At 45.2% G+C, this 12411-nt stretch overlaps 1 protein-coding gene across 2 annotated transcripts in view; it reads right to left on the minus strand.

The window, feature by feature from the left end:
• Positions 1 to 1832: 1832 nt before the first annotated feature.
• Positions 1833 to 12411, minus strand: part of LOC134957717 (sterol O-acyltransferase 1-like) — an 88808-nt gene continuing 78229 nt past the window's right edge. For both annotated transcript variants that reach the window (XM_063939819.1, XM_063939818.1), the window contains exons 13-14: positions 2225 to 2323; positions 1833 to 2018 (exon numbers count right to left, since the gene is read on the minus strand). In XM_063939819.1, coding sequence (XP_063795889.1) covers positions 1848 to 2018; positions 2225 to 2323 — 270 coding nt within the window. In that variant the 3' untranslated portion in view covers positions 1833 to 1847. The remainder of the gene's footprint in view (positions 2019 to 2224; positions 2324 to 12411) is intronic.

Here is a 12411-nt window from a genome sequence, read left to right on the forward strand (position 1 = left end):
GCACAGTGATGAAAAAGCTTTGTTATGCTGTGAGTAAAATACCTAACTTTTGTGTAAAATAACTAAGCGCATGCGCTCTGCGAACCTTGTGCATGCGCAGTAAGCGACTAATAGCAGTATAGCGAAAATCGGCAACGAGCGAACAACTCGGAATAACCCCCTATGTGCACTGCAGGGGAACAGATTTACTATAACATGTGCAGAGATTGTTATATTTGGGTGGGTTATATTGTTTCTGTGCAGGGTAAATACAGTTTAATGCTAAAAAATGCAAAATCATGCACTTGGGTCTCAAAAACCCAAAGGCTAAATATAGTATCAAGGGTACTATAATGGAAACTACTGAGGAGGAAAGGGATTTAGGAGTCACTATTTCAAGTGACTTAAAGGCAGGAAAGCAATGCAACAAAGCAATGAGAAAGGCAAGTCAGATGCTTGGTTGCATAGGGAGAGGAATCAGTAGCAGGAAAAGAGAAGTAATAATGCCACTGTATAGGTCATTGCTGCGGCCTCATCTGGAATACTGTGTCCAGTTCTGGAGACAATATCTCCAGAAGGATATAAATACATTAGAGAGTGTACAAAGAAGGGCAACTAAAATGGTGCATGGCCTACATCACAAAACTTACCCGGAAAGGCTAAAAGATCTTAACATGTATAGTATGGAGGAGAGAAGGGAAAGGGAAGACATGATAAAACCTTTGGTATATTTGAAAGTTTCTAACAAAGTTCAGGAGGGAAACATTTTTCAAAGGAAGAGAAGTATTAGAACTCGAGGACATACACTGAAACTGGAGGGAGGCAGGTTCAGGGGAAATTTAAGGAAAAATAATTTCACAGAAAGGGTAGTGGATAAGTTGAATAGCCTCCCATCAGAGGTGGTAGAGGCTAAGACTGTAGAGCAATTTAAAAATGCTTGGGATAGGCATATGAATATCCTTACAAAGAATTAAGGTTCAAAAAGGGTTACGATTACCTAAAGGATAAAAAAATGGGCAGACTAGATGGGCCAAGTGGTTCTTATCTGCCGTCAAATTCTATGTTTCTATGTAAATAGAGGGTGCTTTATTTTTACACTGCAATTTAGATTTCAGTTTGAACACACCACACCCAAATCTAACTCTTTCTGCACATGTTATATCTGCCCCACCTGCAGTGCAACATGGTTTTACAGATTAGAGAACAAATTTGCTGCTGCGATCAGGTCTGATGTAAGGAGATTATATATTGTATAATATCTATAATATATATATATTTTTTTTTTTATTTTTTTTTATTACACGGAGCCCCTGTGGCACCATAATAATAAAGAATCATTGTAATAATTATAATATAAAGCTAATCACAAGGATCTGCCACTGCTAAGCAGGCCCTGCAGGTTAATTATATAGCCAAATGTATTATCACAGCAGTGTACTGTTAATATGTAAGGGATGCAGTTATGATCCCGGCGGTCAGTATACCGGCGCTGGGATCCCGGCCGCCATAATGCCAGCAAGAGGCCCAGGGCTATTCCCACTTGTGGGTGTCCACGACACCCATAGAGTGGGAATAAAACCTGTGGCGTGCGCAGCGGGCCACCGAGCCCGCATCATGGCGAGCGCAGCAAGCGCATTCTGGCGGTTCGGATCCCGGCGTCGGAATGCTGAGCGCCGGGATCCCAGCCGCTGGTAAAGCATACATAAAGCATATGTACAGCTACAATAAAAGTTGAATCCACTTTATAAAATCTGCATAGATCTGGATATCCAAATACGTATGGTGTGGCACCAAGGAAGAAAATCTGCCGTTTTCCTGGTCCAGCCTCCCTTCCACTGACAACTAGGCATCTTCCTTTCTCCCATTTCTCAGGGTGTGTTGGGATTGAGGCTGTAATACTTACTGCCAAAGCCCATGAAAAGGATGAATAGAACCGGATAGAAGAATCCAAAGCAGATCCCCAGGGCGTACTCATGTACTACAGCGGACACCATAAACACAGACAACATGGCGGCCGCTTTGAACCTCTTGCCGAAAAACTTGAGCAAACAGGAAAATAAAAATAAATCCATTAATTGTCATTAAAAAAAAAAAAAAATGAACAGAAAACAAAATGCCCCACACAAAAACAAGGACCACAAACAACCACACACACACAGCACCACCCATAAATGCAGGATAACAAACACTTAAAAAGGTACAGATTTTAATCTTGTAGCAAGCAAAACTACGGTTGGTAACTCACCCAAAGGAAGTCTCTGTAGGCATAGTAGTACAACCAGTCATGTACAACCACATTCCACGTCCGGTAATAGTTAGCAAATGATGTGGAATTCCACCAGTCCTGACAATAGAGAGGATTAGATCATTAAGAATATAGGATTGGGATGTTATGTCAATAAAGGGATTGCCCTACAGAAGGAGGCGCCCAGTAAATGCACAGGAAACTTGGATAATGGAGCGATTTAAAATAGATTATAAATAACTTTTCTAAAAACGTGACTAGAACAGATCAGTTTTAGCAAAAAGTGGGAAAGTGGTTGTATATAGGTCTTATACGATCGTTACTGGCATATATCAAAACAAAAAAAAACCCCACATAAAAATCAATAGCTGCAAATGAAAAAACTAAAGGCCTCGAGTGCTTTTACACTTTAATTTCTATTTTTGTCTCTGTATCTATAAATCTCCATCTATATGCTACAGAGGTCGCCAGAGCCAATTGCTGATTGGGAGAGTGCCAAACACACACTGCAATAATTTTTTTGTTGTTGTTTATTATATGTACATTGGCCTTCATTCAGAGTTGTTCGCTCGTTCTTTTCCTTCGCATCGGTGCGATTTTCCGCTAACTACGCATGCGCAATATTCGCACTGCGGCTGCGCCAAGTAAATTTGCTAAGAAATTTGGTATTTTACTCACGGCATTACGAGGTTTTTTCTTCGTTCTGGTGATCGTAGTGTGATTGACAGGAAGTGGGTGTTTCTGGGCGGAAACTGGCCGTTTTATGGGAGTGTGTGAAAAAACGCTGTCGTTTCTGGGAAAAACGCGGGAGTGTCTGGGTGAACGCTGGGTGTGTTTGTGACGTCAAACCAGGAACGACAAGTACTGAACTGATCGCACTGGAAGAGTAAGTCTCGAGCTACTCAGAAACTGCAAAGAAAAATCTTTTCGCAATATTGCGAATACTTCGTTCGCAATTCTGCTAAGCTAAGATTCACTCCCAGAGGGCGGCGGCTTAGCGTGTGCACTGCTGCGAAAAGCGGCTAGCGAGCGAACAACTCGGAATGAGGGCCATTATGCCCACATACTTTCACACTATTAGAAAAGTCTTATCAATAGATCCCAAATTATTGAATCTGTGGTATTCACGTTTCGCAAAACAACTGCGAGGACAAAAATGAGTCTTATCTGACAGCTGCTCCCCTCCGTAACACAACAATCCCAGGATCCATGGACGCAAATTTGTCTAGAAGAAATAAGCAATAGTGCAGTAAAGTACCATTAATATACACACAGTTCAGAGCATGGTCACAGATACACATATGTTCGTAGCAAGTGAATGTACAATGTGGGCTGGCTATTACATGGTTTAACAGCAATAGTCGGGCAATCACCTTCCACCATCTGGGACATACACCAGAGTCGCAACCCATGCCGCCAGCCACTTCTGGAGCCGCGGACACAGTCAGGACCAAATGCCACAACCGGATGCTGGGCACAGAGAGCAGAGCTTCACTAGGTAACGGCCTAACAAGTTTCGTCATAGGACTTCATCAGAGGACTGACCCAGTGACTGATTTTAGGTCATAAAAAATATATAATATATAAAAATATATTAAATATAATTCTCTTACGTCCTAGATGATGCTGGGGACTCCGTAAGGACCATGGGGTATAGACGGGCTCCACAGGAGACATGGGCACTATAAAGAACTTTAGAATGGGTGTGCACTGGCTCCTCCCTCTATGCCCCTCCTCCAGACCTCAGTTAGATTCTGTGCCCAGAGGAGACTGGGTGCACTACAGGGGAGCTCTCCTGAGTTTCTCTGATAAAAGAATTTTGTTAGGTTTTTTTTATTTTCAGGGAGCACTGCTGGCAACAGGCTCCCTGCATCGTGGGACTGAAGAGAGAGAAGCAGACCTACTTAAATGATAGGCTCTGCTTCTTAGGCTACTGGAAACCATTAACTCCAGAGGGTCGGAACGCAGGTCTCACCCTCGCCGTTCGTCCCGGAGCCGCGCCGCCGTCCTCCTCACAGAGCCAGAAGATAGAAGTCGGGTGAGTATAAGAAGAGAGAAGACTTCAAAGGCGGCTGAAGACTTCAGATCTTCTTTGAGGTAACGCGCAGCGGTACCGCTGCGCGCCATTGCTCCCACACACAACGGACACTGAAAGGTGCAGGGCGGGCGCCCTGGGCAGCAATTATAAACCTCTTGGGACTGGCTAATAATAATATAGAGGCTGAGGAGGCACTATATTGTAGAATCCCCCGCCAGTATAGAAAAATTGAGCGGGACCGAAGCCCGCCGCTGAGGGGGTGGGGCTTGACCCTCCAGCACTAACCAGCGCCACTTTCTCCACAGCACACTGCAGAGATGTTGGCTCCCCAGACTCTCCCCTGCTGAACACGGTGACAGAGGGCAAAAAAGAGGGGCGGGGGGGGGCACTTTTTATTGGCGCAGTGAGTGTATATTTATATATTTATATAAAAGCGCTGTTTTGTCTGGGAATTGGTTTCCAGTGTCAGTTGGCGCTGGGTGTGTGCTGGCATACTCTCTCTCTGTCTCTCCAAAGGGCCTTATTGGGGAATTGTCTCCATATAGATATATCCCTGAGTGTGTGGGGGTGTCGGTACGCGTATGTCGGCATGTCTGAAGCGGAAGGCTCTTCTAAGGAGGAGGCGGAGCAGATGATTGTGGTGTCTCCGTCGGCGACGCCGACACACGATTGGATGGATATGCTGAATGTTTTAAATGCAAATGTGTCTTTATTACATAAGAGGTTGGACAAAGCAGAGTCCAGGGATAGAACAGGAAGTCAATCCATGGCTTTGGCTGTGTCACAAGGCCCTTCAGGGTCTCAGAAACGTCCCCTGTCCCAAGTAGCAGACACTGATACTGACACGGATTCGGATTCCAGTGTCGACTACGATGATGCGAGGTTACACCCAAGGGTGGCCAAAAGTATTCATTATATTATATATTATATTATATTATATTATATTATATTGCAATAAAGGATGTTTTACATATCACTGATGACCCCTCTGTCCCTGACAAGAGGGTACACATGTTTAAGGAAAAGAAACCTGAGGTAACCTCTCCCCCATCTCATGAGCTGAACGCGTTATTTGAAAAGGCTTGGGAAACTCTAGACAAGAAACTGCAGATTCCCAAGAGAATTCTTATGGCGTATCCTTTCCCGACACAGGACAGGGTACAGTGGGAATCCTCACCCAGGGTGGACAAGGCGTTAACGCGCTTGTCCAAAAAGGTGGCGCTGCCATCTCCAGACACGGCCGCCCTCAAGGATCCTGCTGATCGCAGACGGGAAACTACCTTAAAATCTATTTATACACATACGGGGACCTTGCTCAGACCAGCAATAGCGTTGGCTTGGGTTTGTAGCGCTGTTGCGGCTTGGACGGATACCTTGTCAGCTGACATTGATACCCTGGATAGGGATACCATTTTATTGACCTTAGGTCACATTAAAGACGCAGTCTTACATATGAGAGACGCTCAGAGAGACGTTGGTCTGCTAGGTTCGAGAGCCAACGCCATGGCGATTTCTGCTAGGCGAGCCCTGTGGACCCGTCAATGGTCGGGTGATGCCGACTCAAGGAAGCATATGGAAGTTTTGCCTTACAAAGGTGAGGATTTATTTGGGGAATGTCTCGCGGACCTGGTTTCCACAGCTACCGCGGGCAAATCTACCTTTTTACTTTAGGTTTCCCCACAGCAAAAGAGAACACCGCAATATCAGATGCAGTCCTTTCGGTCGCATAAGTCCAGAAGAGGTCGGGGCTCTTCCTTCCTCGCCAGAGGTAAGGGAAGAGGGAAAAAGCAGCCTGCTACGGCTAGTTCCAAGGAGCAGAAGTCCTCCCCGGTTTCAGCCAAATCCACCGCATGACGCTGGTGCTCCACTGAGGGAGTTTGCGCCGGTGGGGGCACGTCTTCGACTCTTCAGCAAGGTCTGGGTTCAGTCGGACGTGGATCCTTGGGCAATGGAAATTGTATCCCAAGGCTACAAGCTAGAATTCGAAGACATGCCTCCTCGCCGGTTTTTCAAATCGGCTCTACCGGCTTCTTCCCCAGAGAGGGAGATAGTTTTTGAATCGCAGCTAAAACTATGTCAACAACAAGTGGTGGTCGAGGTTCCCCTAGGTAAACAGGGGAAGGGGTACTATTCAACCCTATTTGTGGTCCCAAAACCGGATGGCTCGGTCAGACCCATTCTAAATTTAAAATCCCTGAACCTGTACTTGAAAAAGTTCACATTCAAGATGGAATCGCTCCGGGCAGTTATTTCCAGCCTGGAGGGGGGGCGGGGGGATTTTATGGTGTCACTGGACATAAAGGACGCGTACCTTCATGTCCCCATATATCCCCCTCATCAGGCGTACTTGAGATTCGCTGTACAGGACTGCCATTACCAGTTTCAGACGTTGCCGTTTGGGCTTTCCATGGCCCGAGGATTTTCACCAAGGTAATGGCGGAAATGATGGTACTCCTGCGCAGGCAGGGAGTCACAATTATCCCGTACTTGGACGATCTCCTGATAAAGGCGAGATCAAGAAGTCAGTTGTTGAAAAGCGTGGCGCTCTCCCTGAGAGTGCTGCAGCAACACGGCTGAATTCTGAATCTACCAAAGTCACAGTTGGTGCCAACAACTCGGCTATCGTTCTTGGGCATGATTCTGGACACGGAACAAAAGAGGGTTTTTCTCCCAATGGAAAAAGCTAAGGAACTCCAGAACTTGGTCAGAGACCTGTTGGAACCGAAAAGGGTGTCAGTCCATTAATGCACTCGAGTGCTGGGGAAAATGGTGGCGTCCTACGAGACAATCCCCTTCGGCAGGTTTCATGCGAGGACTTTTCAGTGGGATCTTCTGGACAAGTGGTCCGGGTCCCATCTTCATATTCATCAGAAAATCAGCCTGTCCCCCAGGGCCAGGGTGTCTCTCCTGTGGTGGCTGCAGAGTGCTCACCTTCTAGCGGGTCGCAGTTTCGGCATTCAGGACTGGGTTCTGGTGACCACGGAGGCGAGCCTCCGAGGATGGGGAGTAGTCACACAAAGAAGAAAATTTCAAGGACTATGATCAAGCCAGGAGGCTCGTCTTCACATCAACGTACTGGAATTGAGGGCCATATACAACGGCCTGCGTCAAGCGGAGAATCTTCTTCACGACCTACCGGTTCTGATTCAGTCAGACAACGTCACAGCTGTGGCTCATGTAAACCGACAGGGCGGAACAAGGAGCAGAGTGGCAATGGCGGTCTTCGCTGGGCGGAAAATCATGTAAGCGCTTTGACTGCAGTCTTCATTCCGGGAGTGGACAACTGGGAAGCAGACTTCCTCAGCAGACACGATCTCCATCCAGGAGAGTGGGGACTTCATAAAGAAGTTTTTGCAGAGATAACAAGTCATTGGGGACTTCCTCAAATAGACATGATGGCGTCACGCCTCAACAAGAAGCTTCGGAGGTATTGTGCCAGGTCAAGGGACCCTCAGGCAGTAGCGGTAGACGCCCTAGTGACACCGTGGGTGTTTCGGTCGGTCTATGTGTTTCCTCCTCTTCCACTCATCTCAAAAATATTGAGAATCATAAGACAAAAAAGAGTGCGGACAATACTCATTGTTCCGGATTGGCCTCGAAGGGCCTGGTATTCAGATCTTCAGGAAATGCTCACAGGAGATCCGTGGCCTCTTCCTCTCAGAGAGGACCTGTTGCAACAGGGGCCCTGCGTGTTCCAAGACTTACTGTGGTTACATTTGACGGCATGGTGCTTGAACGCCGAATCCTAGCTGGTAAAGGCATTCCGGAAGAAGTCATCTGATGAGGGCTAGGAAGGAGGTGAAGGCGAAGCATTATCACCTTATCTGGAGAAAGTATGTATCTTGGTGTGAGGCCAAGAATGCTCTTACGGAAAATTTCCATCTGGGCCGTCATCTCCACTTTCTTTAGATAGGAGTGGATATGGGCCTAAAATTAGGCTCCATTAAGGTACAGATTTCGGCCCTATCAATTTTCTTTCAGAAGGAATTGGCTTCTCTCCCAAAAGTCCAGACTTTCGTAAAGGGAGTGCTGCACATACAGCCTCCTTTTGTGCCTCCAGTGGCGCCATGGGACCTTAACGTGGTGTTACAGTTCCTAAAGTCTCACTGGTTTGAACCTCTTCAAACAATGGAATTAAAATTTCTCACTTGGAAGGTGGTCATGTTGTTGGCCTTGGCGTCTGCAAGGAGGGTATCCGAATTGGCGGCTTTGTCTCACAAAAGCCCCTATCTGATTCTCCATGTGGATAGAGCAGAATTGAGGACTCGTCCTCAATTTTTGCCAAAGGTGGTTTCATCTTTTCATATGAACCAGCCTATTGTGGTGCCTGTGGCTACGGGGGACTTGGAGGATTCCACGTCCCTTGATGTAGTCAGGGCCTTAAAAATTTATGTAGCCAGGACGGCTCGGGTTAGGAAAACAGAGGCTGTTTGTATGCAGCCAACAAGATTGGCGCTCCTGCTTCTAAGCAGACTATTGCTCGCTGGATCTGTAACACGATTCAGCAGGCTCATTCTACGGCTGGATTGCCGTTACCAAATTCGGTAAAGGCCCATTCCACTACGAAGGTGGGCTCTTCTTGGGTGGCTGCCCGAGGCGTCTCGCATTACAGCTTTGCCGAGCGGCGACTTGGTCGGGTTCAAACACTGTTGCAAAATTCTACAAGTTTCATACCCTGGCTAATGAGGACCTCATGTTTGCTCAATCGGTGCTGCAGAGTCATCTGCACTCTCCCGCCCGGTCTGGAGCTTTGGTATAATCCTCATGGTCCTTACGGAGTCCCCAGCATCCTCTAGGATGTAAGAGAAAATAAGATTTTATACCTACCGGTAAATCTTTTTCTCCTAGTCCGTAGAGGATGCTGGGCGCCCGTCACAGTGCGGACTAAATTCTGCAAGACTTGTATATAGTTTTTGCTTACATAAGGGTTATGTTACAGTTTTGATCAGTCTCGGGCTGCTGCTGTTTTGTTTCATAGTGTTAACAGGTTAGTATATTCCATGTTATACGGTGTGGATGGTGTGAGCTAGTATGAATCTTGCCCTTAGATTAACAAAATCCTTTCCTCATACTGTCTGTCTCCTCTGGGCACAGTTTCTCTAACTGAGGTCTGGAGGAGGGGCAAAGAGGGAGGAGCCAGTGCACACCTATTCTAAAGTTCTTTATAGTGCCCATGTCTCCTGCGGAGCCTGTCTATACCCCATGGTCCTTACGGAGTCCCCAGCATCCTCTACGGACTAGGAGAAAAAGATTTACCGGTAGGTATAAAAATCTTATTTTTTTAGGAATTAAAATTGTTTTTAACTATGTTTATTTAGTGGTGCAGACTGTAACGGCAACATAAATGCTGACTGATAATAGCTTTGGAGCATACATCTGATGACGAGTGATGAAGGCTGTATTTGTTTATATTTAATTTACCCATCTTCCTATGTATTTGGTTGGCCGTGACCCAGAGCGATCACCGGGCAGCAGTCTGTGGCCTAGTGACGTTCTGCCCTCTGTGCCCGACATCAGATTGTGGTGTCTGGTCCAAACTGCGCCACTGGCACGCCGCGGCTCCGCGAAGTAGCTGGCAGCATGGGTGGCGACTCCGGTGCATGTCCCTGATGGTGGAAGACGACTGCCCGGCTATTATTGTTACACCATGTGGTAGCCAGCCCACAGTGTACATTCACGTGGTACAAGAATACGTGTATCTGTGAACACACTCTGAACTGTGTGTGTTAAATAAACTTTAATGCACTATGGAGTGCTCTTTGCTACTGTCTTCTAGAGAATATATATATATATATATATATATATATATATATATATATATATATATATATATATATATATTCACACATATACACACACGCACACACCTTATCCAAAATATTGGGGACCAGAAGTATTTTGGATATCGAATTTGTCCGTATTTTGGAATAATTGCATACCATAGTGAGATATCATGGTAATGAGACCTAAGTCTAAGCACAGAATGCATCTATGTTTCATATACACCTTATACACACAGCCTGAAGGTCATTTAACACAATATTTGTAATAACTTTGTGTATAAAACGAAGTTTGTGTACATTGAGCCATCAGAAAACAAAGGTTTTAATATCTCAGTCTCACTCAAAAAATTCTGTACTTCGGAATATTTGGATATGGGATACTCAACGTGTGTGTGTGTTTTATATATATATATATATATATATATATATATATATATATATATATATATATATATATATATATATATATATATAGTTGCTGCAGGCGGATCGGCACTCACCTATCTGGTGTTACTGTGCTCCGGTGCCATCTGGAAATCCATTGTTACCAATCCCTGTAATCCATACAGCGGCACTCAGAGTCTTAAGTAGATGTGTAAAAAGTGCTTTTTAATGAATCATAACATCAATTTGCATTCCAACGTTTCGGGGCATAAGCCGCCCCTTTTTCAAGGTGCTCACCTTGAAAAAGGGGCGGCTTATGCCCCGAAACGTTGGAATGCAAATTGATGTTATGATTCATTAAAAAGCACTTTTTACACATCTACTTAAGACTCTGAGTGCCGCTGTATGGATTACAGGGATTGGTATATATATATATATATATATATATATATATATATATATATATATATATATATATATATATATCTATCTATCTATCAGGTTCGGTTCCTCGGTATCCGAACTTCACCCATTTTACACGGTTCCGAGGCAGCCTCGGATCTTCCCGCCTTGCTCGGTTAACCCGAGCGCGCCCGAACATCATCATCCCGCTGTCGGATTCTCGCGATATTCGTATTCTATATAAGGAGCCGCGCGTCGCCGCCATTTTCACTCGTGCTTTGGAGATGATAGCGAGAGGACGTGGCTGCGTTCTCTCCGTTTCTGTGCTCAGTGTGCTGCAAATATCTGTGCTCAGTGTGCTGCAAATATCTGTGCTCAGTGTGCTGAAAATATCTGTGCTCAGTGTGCTGAAAATATCTGTGCTCAGTGTGCTGAAAATATCTGTGCTCAGTGTGCTGAAAATATCTACGTTCTCTGCCTGAAAAACGCTCAATATCTGTGCTGCATTGTAGTATATAGTAGGAGGACAGTGCAGAATTTTGCTGTGACCACCAGTATATATATAGCAGTACGGTACAGTAGTCCACTGCTCTACCTCTGTGTCGTCAAGTATACTATGCATCCATACCTGTGCTGCATTTTAGTTGTGCACAGTATATATAGTAGGAGGACAGTGCAGAATTTTGCTGACCACCAGTATATATATATATAGCAGTACGGTACAGTAGTCCACTGCTCTACCTCTGTGTCATCAAGTATACTATGCATCCATATCTGTGCTGCATTTTAGTTGTGCGCAGCATACAGTAGGAGGACAGTGCAGAATTTTGCTGACCACCAGTATATATATATATATATATATATATATATATATATATATATATATATATAGCAGTACGGTACAGTAGTCCACTGCTCTACCTCTGTGTTGTCAAGTATACTATCCATCCATACCTGTGCTGCATTGTAGTTGTGCGCAGTATATAGTAGGAGGACAGTGCAGAATTTTGCTGACCACCAGTATATATATATAGCAGTACGGTACAGTAGTCCATTGCTCTACCTCTGTGTCGTCAAGTATACTACAAAAGTTCAGTAAAATGACCCAAAAATCAAAATTAAAAGCGTCTGATGAGAAGCTTAAACTTGCCAATATGCCATTTACGACACGGAGTGGCAAGGAGCGGCTGAGGCCCTGGCCTATGTTCATGGCTAGTGGTTCAGATTCACATGAGGATGGAAATACTCATCCTCTCGCTAGAAAACTGCAGTGCCACTCCTAGATGGGCCAGGTGTTTGTGTCGGCCACTTGGGTCGCTTAGGTTAGCCATCCAGCGACCTTGGTACGCCTCTTTTTTTCTTTGCATCATGTGCTGTTTGGGGACTATTTTTTTAAGTGCCATCCTGTCTGACACTGCAGTGCCACTCCTAGATGGGCCAGGTGTTTGTGTCGGCCACTTGGGTCGCTTAGCTTAGTCATCCAGCGACCTCGGTGCAAATTTTAGGACTAAAAATAATATTGTGAGGTGTTCAGAATAGACTGGAAATGAGTGGAAATTATGGTTATTGAGGTTAATAAT

This window comes from Pseudophryne corroboree, chromosome 9 (assembly GCF_028390025.1).
Source record: "Pseudophryne corroboree isolate aPseCor3 chromosome 9, aPseCor3.hap2, whole genome shotgun sequence".
Classification (NCBI taxonomy): Eukaryota; Metazoa; Chordata; class Amphibia; order Anura; family Myobatrachidae; genus Pseudophryne; species Pseudophryne corroboree.